Source organism: Ammodytes marinus (assembly GCF_949987685.1).
Source record: "Ammodytes marinus genome assembly, chromosome: 12".
Classification (NCBI taxonomy): Eukaryota; Metazoa; Chordata; class Actinopteri; order Uranoscopiformes; family Ammodytidae; genus Ammodytes; species Ammodytes marinus.
In genome coordinates this window covers 28,529,689-28,545,734 of record NC_137216.1, presented here as the reverse complement: position 1 = coordinate 28,545,734, position 16,046 = coordinate 28,529,689, and the positions used below count along the sequence as shown (strand labels likewise).

Sequence of the window (16,046 nt, the reverse complement as noted above, 5' to 3'; positions counted from 1 at the left end):
CGCCTTCAAACCCAAAATCCTATGCCAGAATCCCTGTAACACCTGTTATAAAATGTTGCAAAACACCCATTCACACTCTGACACGTTATACAATTGAATGTGTAATGAAATACGTGTTGTTATTTGATGTATTTCTGTCTTTTAACGTGTTTCAAAGTCGCAGCAATATTGCACAATGTAAACTTTGACCTTTATTTTTTTTTAAATTTTTCGATCTATGGCGCATGCGAATTTTCTAGAAGGAGTTGCCCCGGAACGAGCACTGACACATAACCCGTATCAAAACACACCATAACCAATTAAAAACACTCATACCACACAATGCCATGTTATATATGCTTCTAATAATGCGCTATTTTTAGACAATATCTGATTATACATGTTACATTTAGACAGTTATGTGATGTTTTGTGTGGTTATACATGTTCCGGGGCGTTGCCGACGTATCACCCGGATGTGATAGGCCATGTGCAGCTCATTTCTCGGCAGCTCATTCGCACCGCACCGCTTCGCTGTCCTCTCTTATATCATTCCCCTCTTTGCAGGCGTGCACTTCTCGGCAGCAAGAAGATATAATACCTCACAGGTAAGCGCTTAAGATATACCACCTTAATATTACACCTTGTATGTGTTCAAATATCGCCGGCTAATTCGCATATATTGCAGTTTTATTCAGTGGTTAAAAATGTGGCGTGCACTGTCGAGTCATGGGAGTGATGAAATCTTGGATAACTTGGGGTTAGCAATGCAGGAAAAAAGGCTATTCACCGGCTGAATCAGTGCTTAGCATGTTTATACTGTATTTAAGCTTAGAGTTAGTGTGTGACAGGTGAGGTAGGCGTCTCATTTTAAACTGATAGCAGTTGGTCATTTATAGTGAGGTGAAGTGAGGTGTTTCCGCACATGCTTTTTTACACACACGCTGGTTTGACCTTGTGACGCACGACCTAAAGAAACTGCACGTGGGGGGGAACCAGGAACATATGGGTTGGTTTGGGGGGTTTAATAATGGGGGGAGGGTTGTGTGTGTGTGTGTAACATTTTATAATCCAGTCACGACCATCACGACTCACGAATCGAAGACAATATGATGAAATTGAGGTTGCTAATTGTCAGTGTTCGCCAAAGCAAAGATCTCACCAGACACGATTTGCAAAATAACGTTGGCAGTTCTTCCTGAGGGGGCTTTAGATTACATGTCCACACTTTGTATAACCATTTAACCCCTTTTCTAGACATTCCTAGTGTTCAAATGATCATTTTAAATGCACATCTTGCACTGCAGCTTTTTCCTTTTACATTCATTATTGGTGTCCTTTCGATAAACCATTTTTAGATATATATGTAATGCACAACTTATCATACAACCTCTAAAATGTCTGAATTTGCGTTATCTTCTGTTGTAATTTACAGCCAAATAAACAGTTTAATTCAGATGTGAGACATGTTGTCAGTTTTGGCCTTGTCACAGGCAATTAGTCTTATTAATCTTAATCAACTACACACTATACTAATTGGACCTGTTTAGAGACACACACACACACACACACACACACACACACGCACTCACTCACACTCACACACAGACATACATACCTGCTCAAATGCAAGAATTCGCTTCTTTTTCTGTTTTATTCCAGTGTCACTTTTAAGCTTAATCTTTTGGGATGTGGCCTGTTAAATGTTAGATGTTTGTTGCAAAAAACACATGAGTAGCATTTAAAACAAGCTAAGTCACATATTGCAGGTTAAATCCATCCCCCTGACTCTGTTACACTAGCTCTTGGTTATAAATTGCACAATTATTTTATTTTTGGTTTCAAGGTGACTCTAAAAATCTTTGCCCATCCCAGACATACAGTCAGTGGAGGTTAATTCATTCATTCATTGTGTGGCGCAGTACCACCGGTGACCACTAGGGGCAACAGTTAACCTTTGTAACACATGATCCGTCCTAGGGAGGGGGTGGATGGGCCTGGAGAATGATTATTTTAGGTAAACTTTGGCTGCACTCGTCACGTGATGGGGAACATTTGTATTTTCAGTGGATTAAATATTTTTTTGACATGAATTTTAAGAATCCTTTCCAAAAATCTACACAATTTCCAGATTCTTTATTTGTGTTTGTTTGTGTACTTGCATACATGAAAAAACTAAATATTGTTTTCCACTCCAACGCAGTTTTAAACAGACACTAAACGAACAGTAAATGGATTAGGTAAGATACTTGTAAAGCAGCTTAATATAAAAACAGAAAAATTCAAGTGAAATTTCGGCATCAGACTAAAAAAAAACAATAAATTCTCTCCAGTGTTTCCACAACTGTAAAACCCAAATCCACAAAATCCTTCCAACTATGTATTTTGGGGAGTTTGTTGCATGATAGTAAACATCTGAACATATTTAGGCATATGTAAAAATTGCCAGTCTCAAATCATTATAAAATAGATATGAATGATAAAGAGTATAATCAAAAATGTGCATTAATGGGGGCGCCTTTAGCTCAGTTGGTAAGGCGTCCCCCTCCCGGGCCGGGCCGGGCCCAGCAGCAGACCCGGGTTCGATTCCCACCCGCGGCCGTTCTCTGCATGTCACTCACCTCTCTGCCCCATTTCACCTCTGTCTCTCTGCACTATCAATAAAGCATAAAAATGGCCAAAAAATATCTTAAAAAAAAAAAAAAAAAAAAAAAAAAAATGTGCATTAATAAAAATTAAAAAATGTCTTGTCTTTTCTCCTACAGACATGTTCCGTCTCCCGACAGTCATGAAGCAGGTGCGGCCTGTGTGCCGGGCGTTAGCGCCTCACCTGACCCGCGGCTACGCTAAGGAAGTGAAGTTTGGGGCGGACGCTCGCGCCCTCATGCTGCAGGGGGTCGACCTGCTGACCGACACCGTGGCCGTCACCATGGGCCCAAAGGTAAGAGTCGTAATAATGGAATGGATTTATATAGCGCTTTTCTAGGCACTCAAAGCGCTTTACAGGGTTCCAGGTTCCATTCATTCACACACAGTCATACTGGTGGTGGTAAGCCGCGGTAGGAGGGGGTTTCGGTGGTTGTGTTTTTAATCGACATAGGGCCAGTTTCATAGACGTGGATTAAGCCTAGTCCTGGACTAAATGGAATTTTGAATGGAGATTGTCCATTGAAAGTAAAATGTTGTCCAGAACTATGGCTTAATGCCATGGCTGTGAAACTGGCCCATAGTGATGTAATGTAAAAAGTCACGCAACATATTAAAGGGGGAGTCAGCAATTCTGGATCACTTTTTGTCTTAATCAGTAAATATCTCTTCACAATCGGCTACCTGTCCGTACGGTGTTGATACACAGCCTTGGCTCTGTGAACAGGCATGTTGCATGTCGGGGAAGTTTTTAAATCAGTTAAACCTTGTGGGAATGAATGAACTGAAACTTCTCAAACATTTACGGATTTATTCCAAGTAGAAAACAAACAGAAATCAAAAATTGGATTCAGCTGAAAAGGGTCAGACCGCTCTTCCCATGAATGAGGGTCGGAGGAATGACAAACATCACTTCAAACCTGCAGCCTTATATTCAGTTAAATGTGTTAACATCTGTTACATCAGTTTGGTAAAACACCTTAACATATGTTAGGTCATAAAACAATTAAACATTTGAGGAACTCTTAGAAGCTGTAATCCAAAAACATTCTTTATTGCCCGCCCCTTGTAAATGCTACTTAACTAACAGAAGGTGTGAACATTATACAAGTCAGCTAAGAGTCAGCTTAAGACGCACTTGTTCAGACAGGCTTTCTAGATCCATGTCTATGTACTCTGTATTATATTGTATAGTATTATATTGTACGTTCTTAGGAAACTCTTCTTTGTAATAGACTCTGTATATGTCGTTTTATTGTATTTTATTGTGTTTTTTAATGTGAAGCGCTTTGTGACCCTGGTCTGCGAGAGGCGCTATATAAATAAACTTTACTTACTTTACTTACTTACAATTCACAGATGTCTAAGTAAAACATCACTGGAAATAATTCTCCCGTCACATTACAAGTAGGGCTGGCCCGAATGCCATTTTTCAGGCTTCTAATATTCGTTGGTTTTTCCGAGCGAATATTCGAATATTCGTTCCAGAAAAACACACCATCAAAAACATTAAAAATAAATAAATAAAATAAAATAAAAACGTTAATAATCCCTATATACTCCCTGGAACTGATTTTGACAGTATCTTCATATTTTGTTGAAGATTTACGCGCTCGGAGGTGAAGTAATGGATGCGCTATGACACTTAGTGATGTAATATCCTCCTAAATGAGCAATACTACTACTACTACTACAATATTACTAACTTTTATATCCAAATATAACATTATTTGATGACATTATATTGCAGTACTAGCTTCTTGCAAAAAAAAAAATTGAGGGAAAAAAAAAAAAGACGAAGCTCCGAATACTAATTTTCCGAACGAGTATTCGAATAATTCGGGCCAGCCCTAATTACAAGTTACAGTTGAATAGAATAACTGACTGGACCTTTTTAAGAGTAATGTAAAAAGTAATTTTAGAAATATAATTGTAATCTTGCAGACTTGTCAAATTCAGTGCCTCCTGCTCAGTGGAGGCCACTGGCCAAAATGTCTGCTACAGTGAGTGTGTAGTTCATGGGCCCCACAGTCCAACACCATGAACACTGGGGATAAATATGTACTACACACATTTCAGCACACACTACTACCAACTAAGTCACAATAAGTCAATTTTAAGTCATCAACATCATAAAAAATATAATAATAATAATAATAATAATTTATATGATATGTTTTATCACTTTTCTGGGTATTATTAAAGGTGCTACGAGGAACTTTTCAATATTGTCTGAAACGGTCTCACTTTTCCTCTGATGATCATGAATGAAATGTAACAGTAAAAGAGACCATCAGTGCAAAGAATACTACTTTTTATAAAGTTTTTCTTAATGCCTTTTGTCATGGGGTATACGCTCACCCAGGAACAACAGCTGGCATAGTAAAAACACGGGCGCTATAATTAACACAAACTGAAAAGTTCCTCGCAGCACCTTTTAACCCAAGATTGTGGGGCGACTGTGGCTCAGTTGGTAGAGCAGGTCGGCCGATGATCAAAGGGTTGGAGGTTCGATCCCCGCCCTGCCACCTGTGTCATAGTTGTCGTGTCCTTGGGCAAGACACTTCACCCACCTTGCCTCGTGTGAATGTTGATAGTTAGCCTGCTATCGGTGTATGAATGTGTGTGTGAATGGTAACGTGGGAAAGGGAAACGGGTCTCCCTTGTAAAAGAGTCTTCGGTCTCAATGGGATTTACCTGTATGAATAAAGGTTAAAAAAATAAAAATGTCATTTGAATCTTATCTCACCATTTCTCCATCTATTCCGTCCAGGGTCGCACTGTGATCATTGAGCAGAGCTGGGGAAGCCCTAAGGTAACCAAGGACGGAGTGACCGTCGCTAAGAGCATCGACTTAAAGGACAAGTACATGAACATCGGCGCTAAGCTAGTGCAGGATGTCGCTAACAACACCAACGAAGAAGCCGGAGACGGGACCACCACTGCCACAGTTCTGGCCCGGGCCATCGCCAAGGAAGGGTTTGATACCATCAGCAAGGGAGCCAATCCCGTGGAGATCAGGAGAGGCGTCATGATGGCTGTGGAACATGTCATTGAAGAGCTCAAGAGGCTCTCCAAACCAGTCACCACACCTGAGGAGATCGCACAGGTAAATAGCAGTACAAGGACAATCAGAGGACAATTTTTGAATAAGGAAAATGAAATAAAATTATTACAAGAAGAGAAAAAAATAAGATTAACCCAAAAAATTAAAAGCCATTTTTTTTTTTTTTTTTTTTTTTTTTTTTTTCATAATGGCCTCGTAGATATTGGACTATTGATTAAATGTTAAACATATCTAAACTGTGTTAAGGGTTGAAGACCGCACAGACGAATGCCAATAGATGTACATTCACTGGAAAGCAAGTTCAATTTGATTTCCTAGTGTGAATAATAAACAAGTCAGGGATAAAAAAAAATTAACAGATAGATTTTTGATTGAGTAGTTTTGTTTTTTATTAAATGTTTAATTTGATCTTTTCAGGTGGCGACAATCTCAGCCAACGGAGACGTGGAGATCGGGACCATCATCTCTAATGCCATGAAGAAGGTCGGACGCAAGGGAGTCATCACCGTCAAGGTTAGAGACACATTCTACTGTAGAAAGACTTGAGCCTCATTCAGACAGGATTACTTTAAGGGACAAAGGTGGGCCATAACATCTTAGCAAAGCTCCTTTTGTAATTACAGCGGATTGAGATGTTCAGATATTCTACAGATAGTCACTCACTGCACTGAACACCCTCGGCTAGCTACTAGAAAACCATACAAACAAATGTACAAATTATTAGAGCTGCAACAATTAATCGACGAATTGATTATTAATCGATTATTAAAATAATCGGCAACTATTTTGATAATCGATTAATCGTTTCAAGTAATTTTTTAATAAAAAAAATCTGAATTCTCTGATTTCAGCTTCTCAAATGTGAATATTTTCTGGTTTCTTTAATCCTATTATGACAGTAAACTGAAATATCTTTGTGTTTTGGACATAACAATACATTTGAGGACCTCAACATGGGCTTTGGAAAATGTATCAAAATTTCACAATTTTCGGACATTTTACGGGCCGAAGCACGAATCGATTAATCGAGAAAATAATCGACAGATTAATCGATTATCAAAAAAATCGTTAGTTGCAGCCCTACAAATTATAATTGTATACGTCCCTATAGATCATTTGTTTGGACTATTTCACAGACAGTGGCATAATGGATCGCTGTTGCAATCTTAGAACTAGCAAAACTTCCAAGAGCCAGTTTACTTCTCCCCGGGTTACAGAGCCACGTCATTACATCAGTGTAAAAGTTTGCCATAAAACCATATTGGCTCCGGCCTTCGTTGCAGTGGTCGTGGGTTCAAATCTGACCCGTGGACCTTTACTGCAGGTCATCCCCCCTCTCTCTCTCTCTCTGTCTCACCATTTCAACTCTGTACTATCTAATAAAGCTTGAAAATGCCAAATTGAAGCACGAAAACAACAGTGGCAGATACATCATATTTTTACGTGTGTTTAAGTTTTGCTACTGGCTTTGCTTTGTGAGTCTACTCGGGCGTCTGTTGATCTGTTGTGAGATAATAAAGTTTTGTTTGAATCTCAGGATGGAAAGACTCTTCACGATGAGCTGGAGATCATCGAGGGAATGAAGTTTGACCGCGGATACATCTCACCGTACTTCATCAACACCGCCAAAGGTAAAGCATCACATCAAATAATCAGGTTTTATCTATCTATCTATCTATCTATCTATCTATCTATCTATCTATCTATCTATCTATCTATCTATCTATCTATCTATCTATCTATCTATCTATCTATCTATCTATCTATCTATCTATCTATCTATCTATCTATCTATCTATCTATCTATCTATCTCACAAATAGCCTTTTTCCTCTTTTGGCTTCACAGTTTGACACATGACGCCCTCTGAATGCTTTAAAAAGGTGGATTCAGTGATTCTGGAGAACGCTTGTTGTCAAAATCCCTTTTTTTTTTAATCAGTGAATATCTCCTCATGATCTTACCTGTCATTACTGTAGGTGCGCTAAAATAAATAAATACACTGTTAATACACAGCCTAGGCTCTGTATACTGGTATGTAAACAAAGGGGGCCCACCATAGCTAGCAACATGGCTGTTTACAGAGCCTAGGCTGTGTATTAACAATGGATTTTCTTTCAGCACACAGTACGGACAGGAATTAGATTGTGAGAAATAGTCACTTATTAATAATAATAACTGTAATCTTGCAGACTTGTCAAATTCAGTGCCTCCTGCTCAGTGGAGGCCACTGGCCAAAATGTCTGCTACAGTGAGTGTGTAGTTCATGGGCCCCACAGTCCAACACCATGACCACTGGGGATAAATATGTACTACACACATTTCAGCACACACTAAAGAAACAGTAACATTGTTTAGAGCAAGGACAGATACATTGTACTTGGTTTTAGCAAATTGCTATTTTCCCACCTGTAGTCCCTGGGCAGGTGAGAAGAATAAACTATACATTACAAATAAGCAACAATACGGGCGCTCTGGTGGTGTAGTGGATAGAGCGCGTACCATATTGGCTGCGGCCTTCGTTGCAGTGGTCGCGGGTTCAAATCCGACCTGTGGACCTTTACTGCAGGTCATCCCCCCTCTCTCTCTCTCTCTCCCTCTCTCTCTCTCTCTCTCTCTCTGTCTCCCCATTTCAACTCTGTACTGTCTAATAAAGCTTGAAAATGCAAAAAAAAAAGCACCAATACTAAACGCACTATCTCTGTCTGCAGGCCAGCGGGTGGAGTTCCAGGACGCCTACCTGCTGCTGAGTGAGAAGAAGATCTCCTCTGTGCAGAACATCGTGCCGGCGCTGGAGATCGCCAACAGAGATCGCAAACCGCTGGTCATCATCGCTGAGGACGTGGACGGAGAGGCTCTCAGTACTCTGGTGCTCAACAGGTAGGGGAGGGTTATTTACTACTACTACTACTTTTATCACACTTCAGTAGCTAAGATATAACTACAATTGAAAGATTTGCCAGAAAGGAGAGTTTTGGCAATTTTCTCGATTGACGATTTTCTAAAGAGTCTAACCTGCCAATACTGATTTTTGCAGATTTGATTTTTTTTCTCCTTAGAACTCACAGCATCCACAAACATTATTGAGACTTTTATTTTATTGAAACCCAAACCCAAAAAACATTATTATATTTAGATTATTATAGTATTTACTATTCAGTATAAGTTTTAGTACAACTTAAATTAGTTGGTTGTTGTGAATGTTTTGGGAGTTATTCCTCCTCGGCTATTGTTCTCATTCAACAACTTCTATGTATACATTCCACAGGCTGAAGGTTGGTCTGCAGGTTGTGGCTGTTAAGGCTCCAGGCTTTGGAGACAACAGGAAGAACCAGCTGAGAGACATGGCCGTCACCACCGGGGGCACCGTAAGTTAATTCATCTAGTTATATCATCCTTTCCTCTACTTTAACGGCAACGTCTGCAAACACATGTATAACGACCACATATTACCCACAAATCATTCCTCCTTATATGAATAAAGGGCCAAAGAGAAATGATTAATTTAATTGAATAGTATTTCAAGTTTGTTAATAGTTAATGTAGAATAAACATGTTTGTTTAAGATTGTGACTATTTTACGAAAACCATGATGGATAGTTTTGCTAATTTAGGGGAAGGTTAGATAGAAGTGTTATCATCCCCAAAAAATTATTTAACAAATTATTTATCTTACATCAAATTAAATAAGAATTTGAGAAAAGTATTAAAAAATATATATAGATCGGTCTGACGATGGCGCTATAGGAAAGTACTGTAATATGGTTAAAGGTAGAATCATGGGCCAGATTTAGTCCAAAATAAACTAAACTAATTGTGAACCATCGTTGACTTGCTGCGACTCATTCTCGCCTGTTCCACCTCTCCATGGTTGCATCAGGGCTAGTATGTCGCTATAGAAACACCAACATGAGAATTAGCCGAGCGGATATCTAGTTCCTCTCCGTTCTCACCCTGCACCCGTTGGTTACAATAGATAGATAGATAGATAGATAGATAGATAGATAGATAGATAGATAGATAGATAGGGCTATACAAATAAAACCTGATTATTTGATGTGATGCTTTACCTTTGGCGGTGTTGATGAAGTACGGTGACGTATTTAACAGCACGTATTTTCCTAACTACTTATCTCTATGTGACAAAAGTACCAAAGAAAATCTGTAATGAAATAGTTTATGTAGAATAAACATATTTTTGTTTTAGATTGTAACTAACTATTTTACAAAATCCATGATAGCGAGCGGGTTTGATAGTATATTTATTCTTTATTCATCCAGAAATAAATTCTTTAAGGAATTATTCAACTACAAATAAAAAAAAAAGTAGTTCATTGGTTTTACTGAAACAATCCAGCCCCTTCAACTACACTGTCCATATCTACACCTTTGATGCAGACATGTATTTTAATTCCATGATTTTCTTGTTCATTTCTCTCAATACATTTTGTCATTAAGAGCATTTTGTCATTAAGTAATGTAGAGATGAAGATTTAAGAAAAATCCAGACTGGTCACTTAATGTTTTCCGGAGCTGTATCTATATCAAATCGTGTCCCATATATTTAAACAATGCACTTGTAGACATGTGTTTTAACTTCTTAAAATCTTCCTCTCTCTCTTTCTCCCAGGTGTTTGGAGACGACACCCTCGGCGTGGCCCTCGAGGACATCCAGGCTCATGACTTTGGCCGAGTGGGAGAAGTTCAGATCACCAAGGACGACACGCTCCTGCTGAAGGGGGGAGGAAACCCCGCGGACGTGGAGAAACGAGCCAATGAGATCATCGAGCAGCTGGAGAGCACCACCAGCGACTACGAGAAGGAGAAGCTCAACGAGAGACTGGCCAAGCTCTCCGACGGAGTGGCCGTGCTCAAGGTACGGGATGAAGTAATATATTCAATAGACAGGTCAAGGTATGGGACAAAATACACAGGCACTAGACAGGGTTTAAAGCTTAATTTTAAGAGAATATTATGTAAGTTAAGAAACAAAACAAAAAATAGGTGCGTTTTTATCATTTATTTTATCCAAAGTGACTGACAACCGGAGATAAACAGTTAGCGGTCAAGGTACGGGATACATTTTATTATTTATTTTAACCAGGAGAAGTATCATTGAGATTAGATTTTTACAAGAGAGTCCTGGGCCAAGTCAGGCAGCAGCACAGTTCCACAGTTACAGACAATCATTTGAAAATAACCAAGAACATATAAATAGTCATAGTCACTAAATAATACACAGGCACTAGACGGGTTTCAAGCTAAATGTGAGGCAAATCATTTGAAAGTAATTAAAAAGAAATGAGGTGCATTTCCATCATTTATTTTATCCGGACAACCGGAGATAGACAGTTAGCGGTCAAGGTACGGGACAATATAATACACAGGCACTAGGTACGGGACAATATAATACACAGGCACTAGGTACGGGACAATATAATACACAGGCACTAGACGGGTTTCAAGGTAAATGTGAAGAGTATATTCTTAAAGTACAAAAAAAATAAAATAGGTGCGTTTTTATCATTTATTTAATCCAAAGTGACTGACAGCTGGAGGTAAACAGTTAGCATTTAGGGTCTTGCCCTGTCCTGACCAGGAATCAATCGTCACATAAATCGAGCCTACGCCCCATTCCCAAATTACCCAGACTATTTCTCGCACATGTGAACAAGTCTAACTATAAGTTTGAAAATGACCAAAATAAATGTAACTAATTGTGAACCATAGTTGTCTTAACTTGCTGCGACTCATTCTCGCCTGTTCCACCTCTCCATGGTTGCATCAGGGCTAGTATGTCGCTATAGAAACACCAACATGAGAATTAGCCGAGCGGATATCTAGTTCCTCTCTGTTCTCACCCTGCACCCGTTGGTTACAACACATCTATTCATCTAAACACAGATGTAATAGGTAAACACAAACAATAGCCAGGTTTCCAATCTATATGTGGAGCCAATCTTTGGAATGTTCCCAAAAAAAAATAAAGATTAAAAACCAACCCACACAAGCGTTAAACTTTTTGGCGAATTAGAAGATTTTGTAGAAATAAATTTGGCCTTTCCATCGCCATTTCTTTTTTTGATGCAGTACTTCAAAATGCACATTAAAGCTATGGAGATTGCGTTCCAAATCACATACTACAACATTCAATCAGACGTATTAGGGAAACCGGGTATTTTTTGGCATACTGCAATTGACGTGCATGTTTTGGAACATCCTAAATCTTTTTCTGGCGTACTAAATAGTATGGAAGTATGTGGATTTGAACGCAGGGTTAGTTTTAGCTAAATATTGATCTCTCTCTCTGTCTCTCTCTCTGTGTCTCAGATTGGAGGAACCAGTGACGTGGAGGTGAATGAGAAGAAGGACAGAGTGACAGACGCTCTTAACGCCACGCGGGCCGCGGTGGAAGAGGGAATCGTGCCGGGCGGAGGATGTGCTCTGCTCAGGTGTATTCCCTGTTTAGACGCCATCGAGACCGCCAACAACGACCAGAAGATCGGTAAGAAAAGACTGCTGTTGACTTGTATTTTAATGATTTTCTAGTCTTAAATTACTACTTTTTTATAGCTTAATAACATATCAGAACTTACTACTTCTGCATAGTGGGGAAAACTGAACACCAAGCACATTTAATGTGTCTGGAAAAGCTCTAACTATTGTAAAAAATGTATTTGAAGGTGCTTCATTAATATCACCATATCCCCAGACTGACAGGACAAGTGAAGTAGAATGAGCAGCAAAACTTTTCCTTTATTTAATTTCAGTTTTGTTTAAATAATTTTTAGCGTTTTTATTAAAAAAATCTATTCAACCAAAAATAAAAATTTGTTTGTGCTATTTTTAACGTGTTCGATAAATTACCTAACTAACTAACTGTTGCTCTGACCAGGTGTGGACATCATCCGCCGGGCGCTGCGTATCCCGGCGATGACGATCGCTAAGAACGCGGGCGTGGAAGGAACTCTGGTGGTGGAGAAGATCCTGCAGGCTGGAGGGGAGATCGGCTACGACGCCATGTTGGGAGAATACGTCAACATGGTGGAGAAGGGAATCATCGACCCCACTAAGGTACAGAGCGCAGGCAGACACGCAGACAGACACGCAGACAGGCAGGCAGACAGACAGGCAGGCAGGCAGGCAGGCAGGCAGACAGGCAGGCAGGCACAGACAGACAGACAGGTTTTTACAAATGATGATGAATGATGTAGAATACGTTAACATGGTGGAGAAGGGAATCATCGGCCCCACCAAGGTACAGAGCGCATTCACTGTTACAAATATAGAGAGCAACATAACGTGGTAAATAAACAAGTGTCAATAAGCAAACAGGACTGTTTAGTTTTGTAAAGGTCATCTTCTGACTGGCGGCAGGCTAACGCTACTATTGACTACCAGTGTTTGTGATACATGTGGAAGAGACATGTTTTACAAATGATATGGAAACCTGGTCAATGCTGCCACCTTGTGGTTAAGGAAAGAGGGTGTTGAATGTTGTACATATTTTAAAACTTGATGGGGAAACCTTATGAAGTTTTTTATTTTTTATATTTGGGTTAATTAACTAAACATCGAACATAATTAGGGCTGCAACTACTAATATAATTCAGTAATTTAACACACAAAATGTTGACTGTATATATATTTTTTTAAGTAGATTTGTGGATATGAAAGACAAGAAGTACCACATATCAAGGGGTAGACAGCTGTACCATTTTCAGAGATTTCTGCCACCAGTGACAATCATAAATTGCTTAATTTTTGGAATTTACAAAACGGATGCTAAAACAAACTCTCTCTCTCTCTCTCTTGTCCAGGTTGTGCGGACGGCTCTTATGGACGCTGCCGGTGTAGCGTCTCTGCTTTCCACCTGTGAGGCCGTCGTCACGGAGATCCCCAAGGAGGAGAAGGAGATGCCCGGAGGAGGGATGGGCGGAATGGGAGGCATGGGCGGGATGGGCGGAGGCATGGGATTCTAAAGCCTCTAAGCCAATCACAGCTCATCTCCTGATAGGGCTGCACAATATATCCAATTTTGATCATGGTGACAATGATATTGGCTTCCCACAATATCATATAATAATCGTGATAATAATTTTGGCCATAATCGTGCAGCCCTACTTCCTGTATTACAGACTGATAAAGGCAGAGTGGATGCTAGGAAGCCAGGGGGGGGGGGTTAAGGGCGCTAAGGAGCTTATGCCTACCACCCACCTACCCCCCCCTAAGATCCTGCACAAGACTTTGCCGAAAACACACATACTGACTGTTGGAGCCCCTCAATTACATCGTCTATAAGGAGCCTCAATGGAGCCCAGATCCCCCCCCCACTACATCTCTACTCTACTGACTCTGTCCAATCAACCATCACGCAACATCGACGCAAAATCGCTCGAAGGAAAAGGAAAAAAAAACGTTGATATATTTTGATCTGTCTATAAAGTCTTGTTTCCACTAAGCAGTTCGGTGTGGTAGGGAAGGCGTTTATTTGCATTTCCACTGTAAAAAGTTGGGAAGGGTACCAGAATAAGCGAGGCTATTTTTGTAAAGGGTACCAAGCCATCCCAAGCAGTCCCAAAAGGGGTGGAGCTACACAATGCAGTCCGTTGATTGGTCGATAGAATCAAGGAATCTAGGGGGAATTTGTACCCTTGCCTTATCAGACCGGACCATTCTTTGCAGTGGAAACAAGGATTAAAGCTATAGATGCATATTGATCTGTCTACGAGGAAACTAACATAGCATACACATCGACGATGCCTAGCCAGGAGTGTGTCACTGTCCTTCTTCTTTTTGTCATTATCATTTTTGTTAATTCATGTTTGTTTTTTTATATATATCTGTTATGTGTATTTCCCCCAATTTAATATTATGTCATTTGATTTAATTAAAAACAGTTTTCCTAAAGAGCTTTTTGGAGCATTTTCTGTGACATTACAAATACATTATTTGTGTGTGTGTTTGTGTATATTCCCCTTTTATTATGGATAAATAGTGCCTGGAAAAGCAGGGTTTGAATATCACCAAAAGCCTGTTTTTTAACACCAATGTTTACAGAAAAAATCAGGCGCTTTTTTAAAAATTCCTGGGGGAGTCATTTTCATTCATAAATTATGAGTTTAACAACCGGTACGTCACTACGCTGAATATACATTAAAGAACTACTTCACCAGTGGGAATATGAAGGTGTATTGAACTCTGAGATCCTATGTAGTATATATGTGCAAAACATTTTAGAAATCGGTTCATCCTAGCCTGAGAAAAGGCAGAAAGAGTGTTTTATGGTCTCACTGTCTCACCCTACATTTTACTCATGTGACATCACTTCACGAAAAATGTAGGGTTAGGAATAACAGGACAGCTGGGCCAAGGGAAGACTGAGGGAAGAAAAACCTCATTCATTATATTATAATAGTGACGATAGTGATTTTATAATGATAGAACGCCGGTTCCGTATGGATGAAGTATTCCTTTAATTACATTTACAACATTTGTACGTGAGAGAGTTGAAGTGAGTCTGGAGATTGTGGTACAGTCCTGTGCCTCGAGTTACAACCCAGTTTGGACCATTCAAGGTCTCAGCTGAAGAAATCTAAATGTGTAAAAAAAAAACTGGTGTCCATGTGCTTGTTTGAAACTATGACCTTCATAAGTGTGATACAATTCACACACACCCTGCGTTCCAAATCACATACTTTTTCTTTTTACTACACTACACACTAAAGTACAGAAGAGTTTTAGAAAAAAATCAGATAAGGAAGATTTTTTTTTCAAGAAATGTAAAGAATAAAGACGAATACTCAAAAGATATTGGAGATAGTGGGGCATTTATGTATTCTCAGCATACTACAATTGACGTGTATGTATAGGGACATCCTAAATCTTTTTCTGGCATACTAAATAGTAGGGAAGTATGGGGATTGGAACGCAGGGACAGTCTGCCCCTGACATACGCTCTGCTTGAAGTAATAACAGAACTACATACATTATAAATTCATAGTCATATTAACGAGGTGAGACACGGTAGGTTGGTGGTGTTTCTGATCAAGGACATTAGTGGCAATAATTCATTCAACTTGTTTCGTATACAATGTAGACCATGATTATAACGGTGATTTTAATTTTTTATTTATTTAATAAATTCAATTGTTCAGATGTGTTGAGTCACTTGAGTTATTTAAAAAAATAATAATAAATTGCTACTAGTTAAGTCATGTTGCAAGGTGAGGATCACAGTCACCAGAACCTCCATTTAAAAATTCAAATTGTTATGATAAGCAATTTGACTTCTCATCCATCAGCACAAGGTCCATTTAGTAGCTTTTAATGGAGCTTTCAATCACACATAATCAT

At 39.3% G+C, this 16,046-nt stretch overlaps 1 protein-coding gene across 2 annotated transcripts; it reads left to right on the top strand.

Moving 5' to 3' along the window:
- Positions 1 to 473: 473 nt before the first annotated feature.
- On the top strand, positions 474 to 15,782 carry hspd1 (heat shock 60 protein 1; the record flags this gene model as incomplete). 2 transcript variants are annotated; one of them, XM_080037656.1, is made up of 11 exons in its annotated part: positions 474 to 586; positions 2,744 to 2,919; positions 5,398 to 5,733; positions 6,109 to 6,204; positions 7,229 to 7,322; positions 8,402 to 8,570; positions 8,959 to 9,058; positions 10,321 to 10,566; positions 12,021 to 12,195; positions 12,586 to 12,764; positions 13,511 to 15,781. In XM_080037656.1, 10 exons carry the CDS (start codon positions 2,746 to 2,748, stop codon positions 13,670 to 13,672), a joined length of 1,731 nt encoding a protein of 576 aa, XP_079893782.1. In that variant the 3' UTR covers positions 13,673 to 15,781. The 2 variants fall into 2 exon arrangements, with proteins under 2 accessions (XP_079893782.1, XP_079893783.1); XM_080037657.1 differs by lacking the exon at positions 474 to 586 and having other exon boundaries at positions 2,746 to 2,919; positions 13,511 to 15,782.
- Between the last annotated feature and the right edge of the window lie 264 nt (positions 15,783 to 16,046).